Genomic DNA, 24,524 nt, shown 5'->3' with positions numbered 1-24,524 from the left:
CACTGTAGTGAAACCAACTCACAAAATGACAGATTACTCTAAAAAACATACTTCTGACACAGAGAACCAGATAGTACTGGAAATCTCACAGAAATGCCTGTTCATATGAGACTTTCAGCTTGATTGTCAGATCAAAGAAGTTCAAAAAAGTCTGAATAAATATATTAGCAGAGTTATTCAACTGAACCTTAGACCAACTTTCTACATCCCACAAATGGCCAAGCCACAAATGGAAAAGTAAAGAGAGCAGTTGTGAGAGGTTCCATCATACATTCTAGAATGATTCTAGCTCACACTGAATTAACTACAGCTGCATGGATTTGGGAAATGGCTGGCTTTCTTAGCATACTGCAACCATCCTCAAAAAACAACCTAAAATGCCACAATGTACTATAATGTAATGTATTTTCTGAACAATAAAAGTATGTTAATAAAATTTAGTTCCAGAGGGGTAACCGTGTTAGTCTGTATACAGCAAAAACAATGAGAGTTCTGTACCATGTTAAAGACTAACAAATTTCTGTGGGCATAAGCTTTCGTGGCCTGCAACCCACTTCTCCATCTGACGGAGTGGGTTGCAGCTCACGAAAGCTTATGCCTGAAGAAATTTGTTAGTCTTTAAGGCGCTACAGGACTCTCGTTGTTTTTGCAATAAAATCTAGGTGAAAGTTCTTAGCTCATTGAATTTATTAAAATAAATCTGTGTGACTCTAGCAGGTCTTGAAAAGCTAATTACCAAAGTTTTCTCAAGTTGCTTTTGTCAGCTTAGTTTCAGTGATTTTGTTTCAGATCAAGAGTTTCATATCACAAAACCTTTTTATTTATCTTGATAGAGAAGAATAGGTATGAAATGAAATATAATCAATTTAAACAACTAAAGAAGCTCAAATTGGATTGAGTCACTCCTTGGAGGATCAGATAGTTGTTTTTTCTCAGTAGCAAAATAACTTTATTATTTTGAAAAGTTGTTTATTTTATTCATACTCTACTTTAAACAGTTGGTCTCAGGTACATTAATTTGGACACAGCATGGGTTATACTTTTTTATGTTAACAAAAATTCTATTTTCTTGGGTAGGTTCTGCATGAAAAAATAGTCCCATTTTATTACTTCTTTTGTGCTACAAGCATTTGTGCTTCTTTTGTGCTACAAAAACCGGAAAGTTTATCAACGAAACTCACTTATTTTGCATCCTTGCTCATCTGAACCATCTCCACAGTCATCAAATCGATCACACTGCAGCTCCATGGGTATACATTTCTTATCACTACAAGCAAACTCATCCTTTTTACAAGGTCTTGCTTTATATGGGCTCTTATCTACATAATTACAAATGAAAAAAATCACAAAAAGATTAGCATTTCATATTGTTTAGACTAATTGCACATAAAAATGGAAATGACCATGAAGCATTAAGGAGTTGCAAAGATGTCAAGCCTAATTGGCTTGAGATTTAAATTATAACCCATAACTTTTCAATTAAGCTTTTCTTAAGGACAATTAGAACTTTGTAATACAATTTGCCTTTAATTTTTTAAAAAAATATAAATGCCTTAAAAGGTAACTCCACCTACCACAGTGATCTTCATCTGAGTTATCACCACAGTCGTCAATCTCATTGCAAATCTGTTCAGGTCGCAGACAAACCCTGTTGTTTCTACATCTGTAGGGTCTTGTTGGGGGGCATGGAAATTTGACTGTAGAAAGAAAACATCAGATAGCATCCATTAATATAGAATAACAACACTCTTTTATACAACAATCAGTTGCTTATAAATCTTATCAGTCTGTCTGTTGTGCCTTCTTCCAGTGTGGTAAGTAAGCACTGGATATGTAAGTATAGCATGCTGGAAATGTGAATATTGCATGAGGTTGAATATAGCTGAGGTTAGCCCTGCTTTGGTGAGGTGCTCTTGCATGAGGTGAATATAGCTGAGGTTAGTCCTGCTTTGAGCCGGCGGTTGGACTAGATGACCTCTGAGGTCCCTTCCAACTCTAATATTCTATGATTCTATGATTTTATGCCCTCCTGGTGTAATGAGCTGGCATTTAAGCAGTTGTTGCTTTATGAACATTTTACCATTTTATAGGGCTGAAATTAGAATTTTGGGGATGGCAAATGAGATAATTATTAAGGCTATAGTTGATTTTTTTTTTTTTTTTTTTAAAGGAGGCAGGAGACATTGGACTTGCTCAAAACCTTATCTGGTGTTGAAATTGAGCCAGCTGTTTATGCTAACAATCATGTATAATTGTCAATAGAAAGTGGGAAAATGTTCATGGTACATAGTAGCTACCCCCTCCTTTTCTGTTAAACTCATAAGAGATAAAGGACATCTGTGAGGAAAATATGATATAAACAATCTTAAATATACTAAATTAGTTAATAATACATATATTCACAATTTTTTTAATCCATAGATTTCAAATAACTTTACAAAGCTGAGTAAGTATCATTGTTCCCATTTTATAGATAGGAAAACTTAAGCACAAAGAGATGGAGTGACTTGCCTGAGGTCATGAAGCACTGGCACAGTTTGGGGCATAACCCAGATCTCTTGATTCTTTTTTTTCCCCATGTATTAATCCCATATTCTCTCCATCTCTATATTATTTCGTCTTTTCTGCCCCCATCATTTCTATGTATTTTTTTCTAGTGGCTTATTATGCTCTCTTTCAGAAGCACCAACTCTCTTTAATTGGTTTATCTTGTTCATATTTGACCCATTCTTGATTGTCCACACCTGTGTCATCTTTCTTGTCATACCATCTTTTCCATTTGTTCTTTCTTTGTTTTTTCTGTGCCTCTGCTCAGTGGGATCAACCTTTTATTTTCTTCTACTAACAGTGATGACCACTGCTGAATATCGAGAGGCAGCTGGCACTTCTCTACCTCTACTTTCTCATAGACCAGAAACTGAGCAGGCAGTCCTGCTGATCTGTCCCTGAATGGGAGCCACACTGGCTGCTTAGAGGAGCTGGTTCAGACAGCTAGTTGATTGCAGTCAGAGCTTATGGCAACCCTAATTTCAATTTATGAAGGCTCAGACGGCTACAGTAAACACTAAAATTGTTTAGGGCTGCAGTCTAAAATTGAGCAAGTTGTGGTAAGAGAATTTGTGAGCAAAACAAAGGCTGAGAGAAGATACAATTGCTATCTATAAATATAGGAGGGGAGTAAGCACCATGGAGGGAAAAGCTATGTAAGATAAAGGGCAACGTTCACAGAGGAACTGGTCATGAATAAATTAAGACTTGGAATTAGAGGAAGGTTTCTAACCATCAGAGCAGTGAAATTCTGGAACACCATTCCAATAGGATTAGTGGGTGCAAGAAACAAACCAGTTTTAAGATGGAGCTTGATAAATTTAATAAAGGGGTTATATTTCATGGTTGCCTGAGATAGTAGAGGACTGCACTCAATGACTTGATGACTCAGGAGTTCCTTCCAATCCTATGTTCTTATGTCTTTAATCAGTGAGTTTCAACTAAAATCCTTCAAGCTCTGTGCTTGCATGTCCATTAAGTTCCACACCCTCTAAGGAAGGAGGGAGAGGGGCTTAGAGGTGTTTGTGCAGGGGGAAAATGGCAGTGTTGGAGACCTAGTGCAATTTGAGTTGCTTGACCACTTGAGGCTTAAGTTGTTTGCTTGACTATTCTGGTCTCCGACATCTTCCAGTTGGCAGAGACAAATAGAAATACTGAGTAACCTTGCAGATTTCGCAGTTTCTGCATACCACGCCACATAACATGTATGCTTGCAACTGCACATAGATAATGGTGTTGGGAACAACAAGTTATCCTTGAATGTCTGGGGATACATTTTTCCATTGCCAATGGGCATATTTTGTTTACCGCCCCTCTTATTACCAGATGTTGTTTTGACAACCCCAATTATTGTGGTGAGAATGGAATGTGGTTAAGGGTGAGAACCTGATGTAGGTGATAGAATATATAATAATTAATAGATAGGTAATGAGGTGAAAGTTGTGTACAGAAAGGTATAAAAAGTCACTACTTAGACAAAGGGGTGCACGCCATTAACACCTGATTCTGTAGGAAGAGCTCCCGCCCGATCAGACCACAGGATCCACTGACTCCCTGGCAGGACCCCTGAAGAAAGCCCTTCCTGTATACAGTCTTCTGAATGACTGCTTAGCTCTCTAGGTTTAGTGAGTATGATATATTATAGTTAATTTTAGGTTTTGTATCTAACTAGTATATCTATAGAAAACCTTGCACATTAAAGCTTATTGATTTGCAAATCGGGTGTACCGTGTCTCACTGGTATCCACACTGATCACTAAGCACCCAGTACCAACAGGTGGGAGATAAAGTGAAGCAGGGTCCAGAGCTGGTTCTAATGGGAAGATACCCCTGGGAGATAGGTAGCTGGCTATACTTGGATCCCCCTTTGCCTCTCTAAGACTGCCTTCCCCAACTTCCCATCTCCCCAGCCTCCTGACTCCTTGAGGAAGCAGAGGAAGGGGGTGAATCCAGGAGAGTTGTCTCAGTGAGGTGTAGCTATCCTCCCTTCTACCACAGACCCAGCCCTTGCCACTGCTCTTCCTCAACTGCAACCCACCCACCTCTCACACCCCACTGCAGCCCATGGACCATCCCTCTGCCCTGCACCAAATGGCAGCACTTCCACAATGCCCCTCCTCCTTTGACTCTCACTTCGGCTGGGGTCCAAGGCAAAGCAATGGTCCTGGGGCAGCAAGTAGCAGGAGAGGAGAGGTGTAAGGGATGACCTGTGACTGGGTCTGGGTCAGAGGGAGGGCTTTTGCCTCACTGTGTCTGCTTTCCCCAACTACCCAGGGACCATCTTCCACCTCAGATGTCAGGCAGCCCTGGCTGCTGCCAGAACCCCTGGCTTTTTATTTTAATATATTTTAATTATTTTGATATTATTTTAATTTATATTATTTTATCCTTTAAATTTTTAAAAAGAACTGAGTGCTTATATTATTTACTCATTGAAAAGGTCAAAGTATCAAACTTTCATTTCAGCATCGAAAAGGTGACACTGACTAACTTTCTAAAGAGAAAAATGACACATGCGCTTCTTTGACAGGCTTAGTGGATAGGGGAGAAGCAGTAGATGTGAATATATCTATATCTATATCTTGATTTCAGTAAGGCTTTTGATACATTCCCATGACATGACATTCTCATATGCAAAAACTAGGAAATGTGATCTAGATGAAAGTACTATAAGGTGGGTGTATAACTGGTTAAAAGACCATACTCAGTGAGCAGTTATCAATGGTTCTCTGTCAAACCTGGAAGAAGTGTTTAGTGAGGTACAACAGGGGCCTGCCCCAGGTCATTTTCATTAATGACTTGGATAATGAAGTGGAAAGTATGCTTATAAAATTTGAGGATGATACTAAGTTGGGAAGGGTTGTATGTACTTTGAAGGACATGATTAGACTTCAAAATGACCTTGACAAATCTGCAGAACTGCTCTGAAATCAACAAGATGAAATTCACTGAAGACAAGAGCAAAGTGTTACATTTAGGAAGGAAAATATCAAATGCAAAAATACAAAATGGGGAATAACTTGCTAGGCAGTAGTACTGCTTGAAAAGGATCTGGGGTTGTAGTGGACTACAAATTGAATATGAGCCAATAACGTAATGCAGTTGCGAGAAAGGCTAGTATTCTGAGTAATACGAACAGAAGTGTCGTACGTAAGACACAGGAAATATTTGACCCATTCTGGTTCGCATTGGCGAGGCCTCAGCTGGAGTACTATGCCCCAGTTTGGGTGTCACACTTTAAGAAAGATGTGGAGAACTTGGAGAGTGTCCAGAGGAGAGTAACAAAAATGACAAAAGGGTTTAGAAAACCTGCCCTACGAAGAAAGCTTAAAAAAACTGGGTATGTTTAGTCTTCAGAGAAGAAGACTGAAGGGACCTGATAATAGTCTCTAAGTATGTTAAGGACTGTTATAAAGAGGATGGTGTTCAATTGTTCTGTGTTCACTGAAGGTAGGACAAGACGTAATGGACTTAATCTGCAGCAAGGGAAATATAGGTTAGCTTTTAGGAAAAACTTTTTAACTATAAGGATAGTTAAGCTCTGCAAAGGGCTTCCAAGGAAGGATGTAGAATCCTACTGTTGGTTTTAAAGGACAGGTTAGACAAACACTTATCAGGGATGGTCTAGTTGTACTTGGTCCTGACACAGTGCAAGGTGTTGGACTAGATGAAGTCTCTTCCACACTATGATTGTATAATGCAATAGAATATAAAAATAGAGAAGTTCAGTATATGTGTACCTAACATAACATAAAATAATATGATTTTAAGATTATATTATATTATTTTATAAACAATATGTGATCATGTAAAAACAGACTCCTAATGCACATGCAAAACAGACTCAATTATAGGTGTGCAAGCAATCTTAACTTCTTCATTTCCAAACTTTAATGTTCTTTTAATGTAGTTTTTATATGAGAATTATGAATATAAATTACATGTAACTGTCATGGTGTGTATACTGCTGTAACCACAATAGAGCAGTATCATGAAATAATCCATTTAACAAACGGTAACTTATTCAAAACTTAATTCATCTGTTATTCTTTCAGTCAATCAATGAGAAATATTGCATAGGATAACTGAACAGAAGCTCACATATAATGTATTTCTTACTACACCCTCTTCTGAGCCTTTATATAAGAGGAACAGGAATACGAATCTAGGACTTCTCTACGTTGGGTTGCAGTGGGCCACTGACAGCAGGTACTTTGATTTCTGGGAACTACAGTACAGGTAGGGCCTCTTCCTTAATTTGACATTTCCTTGTACTTAAAATTTTGGGTAAATGGAAGGTTTCTGCCCTGGTTCAACCTGAATGGCCTTTTAATATAATTTTTGCTTTTATATCTACATTGCATTTAGATACAATAGTGAGGGCTGAATTGGAAATACCTAAAACGTACAAGTTTAGTATTTTTCTTCTCCATTTCTTCAGTGTTAAATCTCATTTTATCTTGTACATTGCTTTCGACAGTGTCTTAATGACCTCTTAGGGTATGTTATTTTATTATCTGATTGCTTTCACACCCAAGAATTATTATCTAATGTCTTAATTTACATTTTCTCTTTAATTGTTCACTTATGTGAATAGACCATTACAGTATAAGTCCCAGCCATGACGACACGTGGCTTACCTTCACTGAAGCCCATGTCATTTTGTGAGTTAGACAACAAACTGTTTTTCAGCACTGCATACATCTCTCTAACTCCTTATTGAACAATGAGCACAACACAAGTAATGCAGATTGCAAAATAAAAGCAAATGGACTCTGCCCTCTTCTAAATTTGGAGTTCCCACATAACTGCAATGTACAAATACTATTTTGCATAATGAATCATTTCAGTTCACAATATTTTTTTCTTAGAAATATTCTTTCTAGAATTTTGTAATACAAGTACAAGTATTGGCTCAGAGATGTATCCGAGTAACTATAAACCCCATTTGAGAGAGAGAGAGAAAAAAAAGATATTTGCTTATGGCCATTTCTGATTTTAAAATCTGCACTGAATTATAGAATAATATAATTTAATATAAGTTTTGTTTTTATCTAACCATACTGTTTGTATACCAATATTTAAGACAAATCTTTAAAAGTAAAATGAGGAAAAGCATAATTTATTTAGTTTCTTTGACAGAAAAGACATAATGAAGTAAGTTCTATATGTTCCTAAATTGAAGATTGTAAGTGTAATTCATTTCAGTGAATTCACTTCAGTACATGGAGTACAAAGCATTGAAATAACAAAAGGCATACCACACATTTCAGGGACTTCATCTGAGTTATCTCCACAGTCATCTTCTCCGTCACAGACCCAAAAATGGAGTTTACAAAGTGAATTGTTGCACAGGAACTCATCGGCTTTACATATATTTCCCCCTTGAAGAAATAAATAAATTGTGAATTCATGGTATAAAGAAAACAAATGCACCCTATTTTCATTTGTCCATGTGCTACCCTCAGCTAATGAAATATGGAGCATAATTGAATGGGCCAAATTCCATGGGGAAAGCTTGAGATGGGCATGCGGAAACATGGGGACATGGCCATTCAGTATATTTTCCCCAACATACGATAGACACTTATTGCTTTCTTCATTTTGTGTGACTTTGAGGGGCTAAGGCCAGTGAAGGAGGTACAGGAGTCAGGCAACAGACACCCCACATAACATGTTCCCTTTGCAGTTATTCAGCATCTATAATCATTAAAATATCTTAAAATCATAGAACCATAGGGTTAGAAGGGACCACAAGGGTCATCTAGCCTAACTCTCTGTCAAGATGCAGGATTTGTTGTGTCTAAACCATTCAAGACAGATGGCTATCCACACTCTTTTTGGAAACTTCTAGTGAAGGAGCTTATTTTATCTCCCTCCATAGAGCTTTTCATTATTGCAGTGGAGTTTTGAGGGCATAGGACTTGAGTACAGGACAGAATGCTGCCAGGTAGTGATGCAAATGAGGAGAAACACAAAAATAAGGTCCAACTTATGCAAGGCCATACCCCTCTTGGTTTGTCCTAAATGAATTCTTATGCTCCAGCTTTGGCTCTCCACTCCTCCTCCCAAATACACTCTGCCACAGACCATAATACTAGAAGTGATAATGCAACAGAGTGTAACAGCCATGGAACCACCTTTTCTATCTTTTCAGTAACAAATGGGAAGGTTTGGGTTTGCTTGTTAATTTCAGATCAGAAAAAAAATTTATTTTGTAAAGAAACATTAAGAAACATGGAACAGAAGTTACCTTATATTATAAAAGTCCAAGTATTATTTTATTTCCTCCTTTCCCAATATGCCTCTCTTTCTTGAAGTGCTATAACTTGTATTCCATTAAAAAACACTTCAATCAGCGGTTAGATTATTAAATATGTTGTTAATTATTTTATTCCTACATCAATTATATCACAATACAGAATTGATTTTCTTTATCAAATTAACAAGAAATTTAGTAAACACTAACAGATGGTTGGGTGTTTGGTTTTAAACTATTAAAAACATTAGGTAGATTGCCATGCATACTGAATACAAACAAAAGAATAATTTGCCCTGTTTACTGGTTTTCAGTTCTCTACCTAAGTAAAGTAGTCACTTCTGTTTTGTTCAAGGTTTTTAATAATCCATCCACTTGACGTTTTCACAATAGGAACAGATGCTGTAGTATTAAGAACAGCTTCTGGCTTCTTGTATTCATTTGTGGTAACAGTAATTAGTGAAATGACAGGCTCAGTTGCTATTTCAATTTAAGGATCAACATTATCTGTTTGAATATCTATTTCATTGACACCACCACCCCATTCCTTTAAAATATGCTAAAATTGTTTCTTTAAAATTTCTCTTTAAAAATCACCTTTTTTTGTGAATTGTATACAGGGTCTTTTTCCCTTGACCGCTGCACAAGTCATCAGTTTTTTTCTCCTTACATAATGTAACGCTTACTGACATCATCTGCTTGAATCTTTAGGAGGGTTCTCAGAGAATTGTTAGTGTCACTTTATATTTTAATTTACAAATTGAAATTGTTTAAGGTTTGACTTTCTAGGTGGCAAATTGTTTTCAGATGTGAAAAGTATAACTTATATTGGTCTAAACAAGCATCAGTCGGTTTGGGCTAAACTTAGTTGATGAAGTGGGGTTTGTTCTGCAGGTCCTAAAGTGACAAAAAGGAATTAGTTTTAATAAGGGATAATAAGGGCTGTTAGTAATGTGCTGCAAACTGTATTTTCCTAGAACAGCTTTGAAATCTTGTTTTGTAAAATGTGTATCATTTATAACTAGTTCCCTCTGAAATCTACAATGATCCACCACCTTCATTTTTTTTTCAGTTATACAGTCTCGTGATATTAGAAATAGGCAGAACCTGCTTCTCTCACTTACAATGGTGTACCTCAACTGATTTCAGGGGAGTTACTCCTGATTTATATAAGTTTCAGTGGTGAATCAGAAGACAATCTCTGTGATATCTGGAATAAAACTCTTGCAATTAGATAGTTTTGTCCCTTTAGCTCATAGAAGACTAAACCTATTCTCTTTCATGGATTGCCAGTTAAGTGTTGTATAAATGTTTTTTTTCCCCTTCATTTTATTGAGCTATTGTTTTGACAGTACCCACAGGGAGTTACTGCTGTCACAATGACACTATTTACTACAGGCTACCATACAGAATTTGTATCTTAGTGTCTACTATTCTGGGAACTTGAAGAACAACCTGTGAGTTGTTCAAGCCATTCATCACTCAAACCAAAGTCTTCACCATTCTTTGCTCATGAATTTGGAATCTACTAAGTGGTTTTTCACTGCATAGAATCGTAGAGTTGGAAGGGACCTCAGAAGGTCATCTAGTCCAACCCCCTGCTCAAAGCAGGACTAACCTCAGTTAAATAATCCCAGCCAGGAATTTGTCAAGCCGCAGCTTAAAAACCTCTAAAGATGGAGATTCCACCACCTCCTAGGTAACCCATTCCAGTGCTTCACCACCCTCCTAGTGAAAAACTTTTTCCTAATGTCCAACCTAGACCTCCCACCCTGCAACTTGAGACCGTTGCTCCTTGTTCTGTCGTCTGCCACCACTAAGAACAGCCTAGCTCCATCCTCCATCCTACCCTTTCAGGTAGTTAAAGGCTGCTATCAAATCCCTCCTCATTCTTCTCTTCTGCAGGCTAAACAAGCCTAGTTCCCTCAGCCTCTCCTGATAAGTCTTGTGCTCCAGCCCCCTAATCATTTTTGTTGCCCTCCGCTGGACTCTCTACAACGTCTCCACATCCTTTTTGTAGTGAGGGGCCCAAAACTGGACACAATACTCCAAATGCGGCCTCACCAACGCCGAATAGAGGGGAATAATCACTTCCCTCGATCTGCTGGCAATGCTCCTACTAATGCAGCCCAATATGCTATTAGCCTTCTTGGCAACCAGGGCACACTGCTGGCTCATATCCAGCTTTTTATCCACTGTAACTCCCAGGTCCTTTTCTGCAATATTTTCATTTTATGAGGAGCGTCTTTAATATGTTTTGATCTTTTATCTATATTTTATCTTGTTATGGTGCAAGCTGAATTTTATGGTATGCCAATGCAGCTAGTTTGACTTCTCAGGCTACACTTATGCTTATGAGTGTACATGGTGACTTGTCTGTATACTGCTAGAGCCTGTACCCCATACCCACAATGAGTGTCTACATATGCCGATCTGGGCACCGGTACACACTGTGCATAGGCATATACCCATGTCCACACTACTCCTTTTTGGTACAGACACAGTATCCCAGTGTTACTGTTTTTCCCAGACCAAATGAGGTTTTTGTGCAGAGAAGTGTCTTTACCCTCCACTGGCACAATAAATATTAATGTTCATAGACTAAGGAGAGAGTTGTAAACAAAATATTACATATATGCTGAGGATATGGACTGTTTCTGGCCTTATGCTACGATGTAACTTATGACCTTGTCATAAAATATTTCCTGCTCCCACAAATTACTCTCTTCAACCAGATCATGTGAGCTCTTTAAGGCAGAGACTAGTCCTTATATGCTGTGTAAACACAGAACAAGCACAGTGAAGTCATGGTCCATGACTGAGGCTCCTCAACACTTCCACACACACAAAAAAAAGCTTTAGTAATAGTGTGCTAGTGAGAGAGCTAAACCTGTTCTATTAAGCCACTGCAGAGCGACTTTGTCACGATTCTTACTGAGCCTCTTTATTGTCCATATCCACTGAAATCCTGAAAATCTTTGATCACACAAAGTTAGCCTTCATGGCTGGCTCTGCAGCTGTTCATCTCACTTCAACTCTTCCTCTTCTCTGTGTAGGAATGATTATTGAAACAAACCCCACTGGCTTCATGATGCCTCCTTAAGTTTGGTCAACAGATCTGTGTTTGCTGACTATACATCAGCCAGCTAGTCAATGTAACAAGGTCCCCTTTCCTGTATAGCTTCTTCCACTGTGCTGTTTCCCACTATGACTCTTCCACCCACAGCTACCACTGTTTTTCTTTCCTCAATTGGACTCCTAAAAAGATTCAGAAATGAAGTTCGGTTTGGTGAACTGAAGGTCTGTGATCTATAAGTAAATGTTATTAATTCAACTGTATAATTATTCTGCATCTATAACCATGTAGGAGCAGCAGCAAAGGATTTACATTGGTTAGTGAAGGTACAGCGTAATATCAGAGAGATTGCTCCAAAATTAAAGTAAATAGAACAAACACAAAAGGTCTGGAAGTGCATAGTTTCAGGCTAGACGGGACTACTAGGTTATCTAGTCTGACCTCATGTGTCTAACAAAACCCTAAATTTCATACAGTTACCTTCATATTGAGCCCAGTAATGTGTGTTAAACTAAAGCATTTCAGTCCTGAGGAGACAAAACTGTTGTCTGCCACAGGCAGAGAACAGGAGAGACGAAGGTGCCACCAATGCTCAAGTCTTTGTAATGGCAGGGAATTTATTAGGTGCAATATGCCCAAATGGCACTAGAACGTGATCCATGCTCCATACTACAGAGGAAGGCAAAAAAGGCTACCAACCTGACCTAATGGAAATGTCTTCCCAACTTCAGCTCTGGTGATCTGTATAGTTCTGAGCATGTGAGCAAAATTCAACAGCTAAGTATCTCAGAAAAAGAATTCTAATCACTTAGAACACTAATTCCCCAATGTCCAGCGTCCCTTTTGCGGCTATGGTCAATCCTTGATGCTTTAGAGGAAGGCACAAAAAACCCTAGAATACATCTGGCTAATTGCACATCAGGGAAAAATTTCTTTTCTGACATCTGCAAGCAACCAGCTGATGCCCTGAAGCATGAGATTTGTAATAGTGGCATGCCTATCTATGTATTCAAGGCATGAATTGTATGCCTTACATGCCCAAATGCCCCACAGGATTATCCCATCCAGAACAAAATAGTATCCTCCACACAGCATGACTTTACACGCACTGTACGTGAAAGTCCATATCACATAGAGAATAAAATTTTGGATCACCTAAGGTGCAACAATTAGTTGTTGCATGCCTTACTAAAGCTGCCAAAGCGTGGCACTGGTTATAATCATGATCTTAATGCAGAACTGCAAATATTAAGACCATGTTGAGGGCAATGCAGCACTTCCTGTTCCCTCCATGGCCAATAAGGGGGGGAATTAGCAGGAATGTTCTATAGATTTATAAACTCAAAGACCAGAAGGATTATCTAGCCCGACCTCCTGCATACACAGATCACAGAATTTTCATAAGAATATAAGAATGACTGTATGGAGTGAGACCAATGGTCCATCTATCCCAGTATCCTGTTACTTGATCTGGCCAGTGTCAGATGCTTCAGAAGGAATGAACAGAACATGGCAATTCTCAGTGATCCATCCCCTGGCATTTATCCCAGCTTCTGGCAATTGGAGGTTTACGGAAACTAAGAACACGGGATTATGCCCTGGACCATCTTGGCTGATAGCTACTAATGGCCCTATCTTCCATGATCTTATCTAACTCTTTTTTGAACACAGTGATATTTTTGGCCTTCATAACATGTTGTGACAACATGTTGCACAGGTTGATCATGCATTATGTGAGGAAGTACTTTTCTTTGTTCTAAATCTGCTACCTATTAATCTCTGACCTCTAGTTCTAGTGTTATGTGAAGGGATAAATAATATTGAACAGCACAGGTCCCAATACAGATTTTTGGGGCATCCCACTATTTACCTCTCTCCATTGTAAAAACTGACCATTTATTCCTACACTTTGTTTCCTATCATTTACTGATCTAGGAGAGGACTTTCGCTCTTATCCCATGACTGCTTACTTTTCTTAAAAGCCTTTGGTGAGGGACCTTGTTAAAGGCTTTCTGAAAGTAAGTACAATACATCCACTGGATCAGCATTGTTCACATACTTGTTGACATCCTCAGAGAGTTCTAACAGATTGGTGAGGAATGATTTCCCTTAACAAGAGCCATGTTGACTCGTTGAACGTATCATGTTCATCTATATGTCTATGTGATAATTCTGTTCTTTATTATAGTTTCAACCAAGTTGCCTGGCACTGAAGTTTGGCTTATCAGCCTGTAACTGCCAGGATCACCTGTGGAGCCTTTTTTAAAAGGCTGATTTAAGCAACAGGCTACATACCACAGTTAGTAGTTCTGCAATCATATTTCAGTTCCTACAGAACTCTTGGTTGAATACCATCTGGTCCTGGTGACTTATTACTGTTTAATTTATCAATTTGTTCTAAAACCTCTTCTATTGACATCTCAATCTAGAACAATTCCTCAATTTATCACCAAAAAAAAATGGCTTGTGCGTCAGATCTCCCCCACATCCTGCCTATCTGTGGATATGCAGGGATTGCTTTTTGTCAGAGGCTGGGAATGGCTAATGGGATGGATCACTTGATGATTATCTGTTCTATTCATTCCCTCTAAAGCACCTGGCATTGACCACTGTTGGAAGACAGGATACAGGGCTAGATGGACCATTGGTCTGACTCAGTATGGCTGTTCTTATTTTCTTACATACTGAAGACCAATGCATTTAGCTTCTCTGCAGTTGCCTTGTTTTCCTGGAGTGCTCTTTTAGCACCTTCATCATCAAGTGACACCCCCTCCTCCCCCCCACTGACTGTTTGGAGGCTTCCTGCTTCTGATGTACTTTAAAGAATGTTGTTTGTTTTTATGCCATTAGCTAGTCGCTCTTCAAATTCCTTCTTGGACTGCCTTCTTGTACTTTTACACTTGACTTGCTAGAGCTCATGCTCCTTTCTATTTTCCTCACTAGGTTTGACTTCTAATGTTTAAATGATGCCTTTTTGCCTCTAACCACGTCTTTTACTCTGTTGTTTAGTCATGGTGATATTTTTTTATCATCTTATTGTTTTATCAATTTGGTTATATACATTTTGCTTAAGCCTGTATTATGGTGTTTTTAAATAGTCTCCATGTAGTTTGCATTTCACCCACACTTTACTACACATGGTTAGTGTAGCATTTTACCCACACTTTACTACTCCTTAAATAATAGGTGGGTTATTTGTTTCCACCCACAGATACATACTTTACCACCATTATAGCTACCAGACACCAAGACCACACATTGTAAGTTTGAGAGATATAGTGTGCATAGTATTTAACTGTCTTATGCGTATCTTGCACTCTTACAAAACGTAAGAAAGAATTTCCCAATGATATTTCTATTAGTGGCACTCATATTGTACCTGCCAGGTGGGGAATTAACATTAATCGTGTTGGCTCATCATTCATGGTGATAAATAATAAAAAGGAAAGCTCAGTTCTACAGAGATATCTGGATCAAATGGTAAGCTTGAACAACATGCATTTTTATGGCAACATCATTGATCTGGGAACAATGAATTTTGATCTCACTTCTAGGATCGGGAACAAATAGTTTCCAAGATGCTGGATCATGCATTTTTCTTGTTACGACTTGACTATCCTTTGCTTTACTCTGCTGTGACAGACAAGACTCTATATGTTACACTTATTGAAAAAATCAGGTGTTGGAAACTGGCATCCCTATGTGACAGAGCTAAGGTTGTAGTTTGTGGTATGTGGTATTTGAGGCAGTGGTTAAGTGGAGAATAAGTACTGTTATATGGTTTAACTTTTCATTTCTAGCCCTCAGGAGGAAAATTGTGTGCAAAAATTTTTAATGATTTGCTTTTACTTATTAAAGCAAGGTTGAAGAAGTGAGGTTAGAATGGGATTTGTCAGTGCTCAGCACCTATGAAAATCATACCACTTCTATTTAGGTGCCTAATTATGTATTTAGAAGCTTGACTTTAGACATTCAGGTTTGGGCCTAAATGTTTAACACTTAGGTCCCAATACTCGAGATTATTTCTTGTGGATGGGCCCTGTACCTGAGTAGAGCCCCTAAATGTGGCCATGTGAGGCTCTGTATAGGTGCAGGAGTCCACCCCGATGGAACTAGTTGCAAGACTGGGGGCCTTAATTATTTTTCTGTTTTCTTTTATTTTGCAGCTTGTTTAAAAAATGTACAGCTCTGTATATTAATGTTGCCTAAACTGTCTATAAACTATAGACTTTTTAACATTCCAAAATTTCTTTTTTGATAATACTTTTACTAAAGGCACATTGTATAACATTATTTTGTTCCATGGGACAGAAAACAAAGTGAAAGAATTAAGCAGCATGAATTGTGAAATAGCAGCCAGCCATTTGAGGAACAGCTGCACTGTCTTTGTGAGAAGGAATTACAGAGCCTTCATTTCATCCACTTTAGTATGCTCTAGGGTGCTGCTAACTTATAACAGGCTTTAATATAAAGAAATGGGGAAAATCAAGAGTAAACCATTTAGAGACAAGAACACTCTCTCACCTCTTTCACAGTTTTCTTCATCACTGCCATCCACACAGTCATGGATTCCATCACATAGCCATCTGATGGGGATACAGTGGGCCTTATTTTTGCATCGAAACTGATCTTCTTTACATTCTGTTACACAATCCATCTGTTTAAATACAGATGTGTACTGCAGTATTCATTAACAATGACAATACAGTTATAGACACACCAAGCAGAATCCGTCAAGGCTGTTAGTATTTTATTGCCCTGGCTTCTTCTTCTTGACTACTGACAACAAAATTGAAATTGCTACTGAAGTTCAAGTCAGCCCCTGGAATATAGATGTTCTGATATTGTATGCTTGCATATTTTGCTAAATTATTTTGTGGTGAAAACAAGGGACTCACAGAATTAATACTTATTCTATTAATTTTCAGCTTCTACATTTGTTAATCATAAACCTCACATCAGATAATATAAGGGGCTCAAAACAAACACACTAGTTACCTCATCAGAGCCATCAGCACAGTCAAATTCTCCATTACACCTCAAAGATGCTGAGATACATCCTCCACTAGCACATACATACTCGCTTGAAGAGCAAGTTGGAGATGCTAATTACAAACATAAATTTTAGCATTAGAAATTTATAAATACTTTCTTATTTCAAAATTAGCATTAGGTAAAACATATTAGGTAAACATATAGTTTGTTGTAATTGACAATATTTTGTGCAAATTCCATAATCCAGTATTATGGTGTCCATTTTGACAAAAACAAGCTGCTGTGTACCTTAAAAGCACTGTAAAAAATGTTGCAAATGTATTTTTTATGACAAAAGTATTTTTTTCTATTTGTCTTAATACTCAGAAGGTTTTGTAAGAGACAACAGGATGTTATTATGGAAACCTCTTAGGTAACCTTGACTAAGTGATAACTACCGCTTTCACTGTAATAAGCTCCTATAATACATCTTTATAAATGTATAGAAAAGAAACTATCTTTAAGTACTAAAATTCAGTTTCTGTTTTCAGAGATGCCATCAATCAATCAATCAATCAATCAAGTCAACAAAATTGTAAACTGAATTAAAAATGCAGGGTGAAATCCACCCCCCATTGAAGTCAATGGGAGTTTTGCCATTAACCTCAAAGGAGCCAGGCTTCAACTCACAGTAATCAATAGTGGACACCAATGTATCCGAGCAGACTAGGCACAAAACTTATGCAAAAATTATAAATGTGTGTTTTCAAAGAGAAATAACATATAAATACAACAGTAGTAGTAGTAGTAGTACCAGTAGTAGTAGTAATAATAATAATAATAAAATAAAACCTTTGCAGTAATATAGCATCTTCTAGCTAAGGATCTCATACGTTTTTATAGCTAAATTGGACATAAGTGACACACAGGCCTTTTGCAAGCCCTCTGTACACAAGGGAATTTCATTCATTAATGAATTAAGCCTCATACTATTCCTTTGAGATAGGAAAATATTATTCCCATTTTACAGATGTGGAAATTGAAACACAGAGACATTAAATAACTTGCCTATGTTACACAACAAATCTTTTCTTCAATGGAAATAGACCCAGATCTCAGGCCTCCCAATCTCAGCATTGGTTTTAGGTACGTGGGGGGTCGGGGTGGATGCTTTGAGCGCCAACTTTCGGGGGCACTAGGTCATATTCAAGGTAGTCAAACCCTCCCCCTCTTTGTTTTGTTTGCATATTTTGAGTGGGATAGGTGCCAAAAATGTTTTTCACCCCAAGCAACAAAACACCTAGGCCTGGCCCACTGTCATTAAAAGTAATTACACTTATCTTGCAAAATTATCACACAAAAGTAAAAGATCATCTACAATAGCCACTTGTCTGCTTCGGACCATGATAACTAATAATGACTGAAGAAACAACACAGAACCTAAGACCCAAAAATTAATGATATTTTACCATCTTGGAAGAAAAAAAATCATTGTGGGAAAGTAGAATTTTGAAAAATTGATGTGCATTCTAGGATTACATTTTAAAATGAGGCATATAACACAAATTGCTGTTTACCTCAACAAAACTTCATATTACCTGCATTTATGCAAGTATATTTTTCAAGATATGAGGTGAAGGACACCATAAATTTAATACAAACTATCTAAAAAATCTAAAGAAAATGTGATTTTCATATTCTATACTTACTGTACAACCCATGTGTAGTAAGAGTAGGGTATAATTTATATTTATATAGCTTCAGAATTGTGTTAGGTATCTTAATACTGTAAAAAGGGGGTTCCAGGGAGGATGGGGCTAGGCTGTTCTCGGTGGTGGCAGATGACAGAACAAGGAGCAACGGTCTCAAGTTGCAGGGCGGGAGGTCTAGGTTGGACATTAGGAAAAAGTTTTTTTACTAGGAGGGTGGTGAAGCACTGGAATGGGTTACCTAGGGAGGTGGTGGAATCTCCATCCTTAGAGATTTTTAAGCTGAGGATTGACAAAGCCCTGGTTGGGATGATATAGCTGAGGTTAGTCCTGCTTTGAGCAGGGGGTTGGACTAGATGACCTCCTGAGGTCCCTTCCAACTCTAATATTCTAATATTCTAACATTCTATGATTCTAAAAATGACAAAGTTCCCATCCTGAAGTCCCACATTCTAAGACACTCATACACTGTGGGTATGGATCCCGGTGCTGATGCAGAGTCTGAGTAACTTCAGTAAGACTCTGCATGGGCACAAAGGTCAGCAATTACAGTTCAGGATCAGGACCAAAATACAAAATAAAATTAACAAAAAACTAGGTATTAGTTACAGTGCATTGTGGTTTGCTGCACTCCATCCTCAAGCATACAATGTTATTCAGAGAGGTAATGAAAAACACATGAGCTAAGCCACTGGGATGGATAGTCGGACCCTAGGATCTCTCTTTTTTGTATCAAGAAATGTAATGTCAAACTAAATCACTTTTACAGAAATACTCTGTAAAAAGGATCACATACACAAAACCCTCTGTGATTTTGCTATTGAACCATGTACCTGTTATCTCTGACCTCAGTCATCTTGACTTGTTTGCTCACTTTTTCTTTTCTATTCTACTTGTGTGTAAATTTTTTAAAAAAATTTTTCCCTGCCAAATTCAAACATAACTTATATAGGCCTACCTGGTTCACAATTTTTCTCATCATCCCCAAATTTGCAGTCTTCGTGACCATCACATTTCCATTTTGCTGATATGCATTGTCCATTGGAACACTGGAACTGGTCTTTTGAACAGCCAGTTTCACAATATCGCTGTTAGAAAACACAACACTGTAATTGAGTATATCTATTAATATAAAGGCTTTAAATAAAACATTTGCAAATGTTCAGCCAGTCAGAGTTTGCCATCCTTACTCAACAATAAGAAGTACTTACTACACAATAAGATACTACTGATTGTGAATAAAGGTGGTAGAACTGAGCCCTTAATTAGCAAAGCACTCTTTAAAAAGTTTTTGCAATGGGATAGTTGACACCTCATTTGAGAGTTATTGTTAGTAGCATAATTATGTTGTCCTGATAATAATTTTGATAGACTTTAACCTGTAAATATTAATGTAATTAACTCCTCCAAACTATTATTAATATATTGATGCCTGCTTTCTGTGGGGTGTCTATTTAATAAAGTGTTATCAAAAGTTCTTATTTACTTGTGAAACCATTACCCATGTATCAAAATATGTTAACATTGTTTAAACTACTTAGTGGAGGCACAAAAATGTTCAATAATGAAAGATGCTCAGAATAGGAGGGCAAGGCTAGAAGATTAAAACAAAAAGAATATCAGGGTACGGCATCCTCAGTGGTAGCAAATAACAAAGAAATCTGAGGTATATGTATTAGATGTAGCGGAGATATATATACACACACATACACACACACAATGTAGGAAAACAACACTATTAAAGAAAAAAAATGTATAATGTTAATTTTGCCATGATCAGATGCAGCATAGAAGAACAAACAGATCCTTGTGCATTTCTCAATGTAGGAAAAGAATTCAATTATGCTATCAATAAATATACTTTAGATATTTTAATAAACATATATTAGCAATCCTAAAAGATTATATATATATATATATATATATATATATATATATATATATATATATATATATAAAAGTAGCTAATTCTATAAGCTTAGTTTCTTTGATTTACAGCTTTAGGGTTATATGTATAATTCCCATTGCTGTCATTTCTGATAGTCACAATATTTATGTATGTACTCAAACACTATGATTGTCAGATGATTGTATTATGCACTTGCAACACAGGGAACAGAATTTACAAGCTTTTCCTCCAAAATTATAAGCTTCTCCTGCATAAGCTAAATAAGAATTCCCATTAATTATAACTAGCAGCATCAGTTCTATTTTCGTTCCCACATCTATGCATTCATCTATTGGCTATGATATCTGTACCATATTAAATATTCTGATAGCTAAGGATGCAGGTTTTTGTTGCTTCCCAGTGAGGGGGGAAAACAAATCCTGCTTCAGCAAGCTGTATTTTGATCTCAGGTTTCTAAAGGAATATTTTTTCTTGTTGCCTGTGAAGAAGCCTACCTCATCTGAGCCATCTGCACAATCATAATCTCCATCACACCAGAATCTCGCAGAAACACAATCTCCATTGGCGCAGAGAAAGTCTTTCAAAGTGCAGGTTTGAGGCTCTAAAGAAAAGAAAATAATTAATGATTTTAGTCTTAATAATATTTTGAAACTATAGTCTGAAGTTCCACTGGGAAGGAACAGAAAATATTACATAAAAACAAACTACTTTTAGCCAAATAAATGTGAAAGAATGGTTTTGGAAAAAAAACCCAAAATATTAATCAAACAGCTGTAATAAGGACTATTCATATGCTTAAGAATGTGTGCCAAAATATTTTAAAATAAAAAAACTTTGATTACGACAGACCCTTAGAAAAAATATCTTTTGAGCTAGCTCATAATCCTTTGCAATGCAAATGATGTTTGAAAATGAACAGACTTTACATTAAATTATATTGCATAACATATGTAAATTACCAAATGCTTTTAAATACCTATGAGCAATTTCTATCCATATGCAGGAAAATAATCTACTGTTGGCAGGTTTGTTTTTTGTTATTACTATCGGTTTCACCTGTTTTATGAAGGGATCTCTCACAAGACTAGAAATAGAATTTTTTCCAAACCTAGTAATGAGAAAGAGAAGTAGAAGAAAAGGGGCCTGTGATGAGGTGAGGCAACCCTGCTCTGGTCTAGAGAGAGAGTTAAAGACTCATTGCGGGCTGAGGAGGCCAAGCCCCTCCGCTTCTGCTGGGTATACTCAGCATGGAAGGCAGATATAAAAGGAAGCAAGCCAGCTCAGTCTGGGCTGGCTCCTGACCAGGAAGGAGGCAGACTGTCGGCTCTTTCCAGGGAACCATTGCAGATGCTGATCCCAGAGCTGAGCCACACCAAGTCCCAGATGAATCCTAGCCACCAGATGAACCCCAAGAGGGACTAAGCTGCTAGGAGTCACACCACCTGGTGACCCTGGAAGCCCTGGGATACCGTGGAATATTGCCACCAAAGACAGGGTAGGAAGTAGCCCAGGTGACTTGAACAGTGTTATGGTGGATGAAGAGGGGTGTCCCCAAGTGTGTTTTGGGAAGATCCCCACTGAGCTGGAGAGTGTAACCCCTCTCATCAAGAGGGCCCTGGGCTGGGGCTCAGAGGAGCAGGGAGGACCTGAGACCCCCTACCCTGGGCGCCGGCCCCCTAGGCAGTGCCCACTACCCCAAAGGGCTGCTAGATCTCACTGCCCTGACCAGCGAGCCTCGCTACTGACTCTGGCCACTAGGCTGCGCTGCCCCAGATGGGAACACCACTCCATTGACCCCAACTTGACGGTTTTTCACCATCTTCACAACTCAAGTGACCTTCTGCCTTTGACAAGGTGTACCAACCCTGCAACAGGGCCCTTGGACTTCCGTATCATATTTATACACCCTTTTATAAGTGTATAAATACAATTATAGACAGACTAAGCAGAATTCACCAGTGCTGTTAGAATTTTATTGCCCCGGCTTCTGCTTCTTTTTTAAACTGGGAAGCAAGATTGGTAAGGGTCTAAGAAGAATTGGAAGGAGATAATTTGAACATGGTTGTAGACTGCATGTTCAATGAGATTGGAGATGAGGGGAATGGGATGATAGTTGGGGAAGCAGATGGGGTCAAGAGTGGGATTGTTTGTGAACAGGTAAACTAAAATATGTTTCTATTCTGGGGGGGAGAAGTGAATCAGAAGACAGGAGAGGTTGAAGATAAAGATGAGAGTGGAGGCAAGGCATGATGGGATGTAGGCCCCTACAGCTACTGGAGGGTTTAAAGGAGAAGAGAAAATAAACCTTCATGTGAGTAATGAGAGAAAAACAGGTTAGAGTGGAGAAAAAAAGAAAAGGAAAAAAGGGAAAAGGTTCTATCATATGTCATCAATTTCTTCTTTGAAAAAGTCAGAGAGATCCTGAGCAGACATGGAAGGCAAAATGGTTGCTGCACTTAGGGTTGTGAGATAGGATGAGGGTGTAGAAGTAGAGATGATTGGCTATGGAGATGGAAGTAACTGAGGAACTGACAGTGAATTCGTAGTGGAGGAAGTCCACATGGTTGTGGGACTTCTGCTTGAGACAGAGCTGTGTGAGCATAGGACTGAAAGAAGCAGATGCTGAAGGCGAGCCAGGAATGCGGGTTAGCTAGTGGGACCTTGTGACCCGAGAGAAGGGCAAAGGAGTTAAAGAGGGTGGACAGCAAACAGTGAAGAGTTAATAACTGAGTTAATGGAAGAAAAGGAAAGTGGGAAGAGAAGAGGGGACTGAAAGCAGAGGCAAGGCAGTCATGATTGTTGATGGATTGGGAGTCACTGAAAGATCAGATAGTGGGGTGAACAGGAGGGGGCAAGTGAGTGGTGGTGAAAGAGCCAAGGTAGATATAACAAAGGGTGAATACAAAAAGAGATATTTCAGAGATAGAGAAGAATTTGGTGAACCCCAAATCAAGTTAGAAGCTGCTTTTGATATGGCCTTTCACCTAAGTATTGGGAGTCTTAAATCCAAATTCTCTTGAGAAATTGTACATTGGTGAGGGAGCAAACAAACAATTGCCCAAGTCTGAGATGCATTTGAACTCACACTTCAAAGGCATGACTCATGAAATTGGGGACACACTGCCTGGATGAACTGAAGGTGCAGGTGGTAGGATTCTCTGTTTTTAATGAAGCTGGCTTCTTAAATTTTATAGATGTGGAAGAGATAGCATTAACATGTGCTGAAACTGTTACAAAAGAGACCTCTAGAAGAATAGACAGAAGAAGCCAGAATTCTAGTGTAAACATATCTTGAGACTTATATCCTATTTATTCCTCCAAAGACTTGTTCTTTCCCTTCAGAAGCAGTAGCTGCTGAGAGTCTGGAGGGGAGAGGGGGATTTACTGTCTCAGTAACTGCTATGGACACCTGTTCAGAACCTTGGAATAAAGACACCCGATCGCTGTCAGCTCCAGTTGAAATTCCTTGCCACAACTGTAATATCTATAGCTCTTCCTTCTAATCCTCTTCTGGTTTGTCACTCATTTTTAACTCCTCTGAACAGAATAGATCTAATCAGACAAATGTAGAGCTGAAGACTAATGAGATCTACTCTGTGCAAGGCAAAGCAAGACTGAGGAGGCTTGAGTTCAGCTGGACTGGTGCCGAAAATACGCTGTACCATAGATTGCTCATGCTTTACAAATGTGTCACTAGTGAACAATCCACTGACACAAAAGTTGATGCCATCCACTCAGCGCAAGAATGAGATCCCAGTTGATATGTGCAAGATCTAGTAGAACATTAGTCAGTGTGAATAATTATTGCAAGGATTTTGAAAATGGGTATTAGGAAATTTTTCTTTTTTCCTGTATTATGGCTAGTGACATAATTAGCAGCAAGACATTTTGAAAGAAAGTATTCAAACATAGATTAGTAATCATCACTTTTCTCTGAAAATAGAAAAGCAGTCTAGTAACTGTCATATTACATTTCCCGCTTCATCCCACATACATACACTTTCTTTTTCTTAAGTGCCTATTGCATCCACAGATTCCCACCTACATTTT

The 24,524-nt window shown here is 38.2% G+C and overlaps 1 protein-coding gene across 1 annotated transcript in view; it reads right to left on the bottom strand.

The window, feature by feature from the left end:
- Positions 1 to 24,524, bottom strand: part of LRP1B (LDL receptor related protein 1B) — a 1,171,881-nt gene that overhangs the window by 112,532 nt on the left and 1,034,825 nt on the right. Inside the window, 7 exon segments of the mRNA XM_067549510.1 lie at positions 1,182 to 1,319; positions 1,575 to 1,697; positions 7,809 to 7,931; positions 16,407 to 16,539; positions 16,881 to 16,987; positions 19,524 to 19,653; positions 20,969 to 21,075. Of these exon segments, the coding sequence (XP_067405611.1) occupies positions 1,182 to 1,319; positions 1,575 to 1,697; positions 7,809 to 7,931; positions 16,407 to 16,539; positions 16,881 to 16,987; positions 19,524 to 19,653; positions 20,969 to 21,075 (861 nt within the window).

Source organism: Emydura macquarii, unplaced genomic scaffold (assembly GCF_026122565.2).
Source record: "Emydura macquarii macquarii isolate MOO-44397 ecotype Brisbane River unplaced genomic scaffold, CSIRO-AGI_Emac_v2 contig_1253, whole genome shotgun sequence".
NCBI lineage: Eukaryota > Metazoa > Chordata > Testudines > Chelidae > Emydura > Emydura macquarii.
Note: the sequence above shows the minus strand (reverse complement) of the source record. Positions and strands in the feature narration are given on the sequence as shown.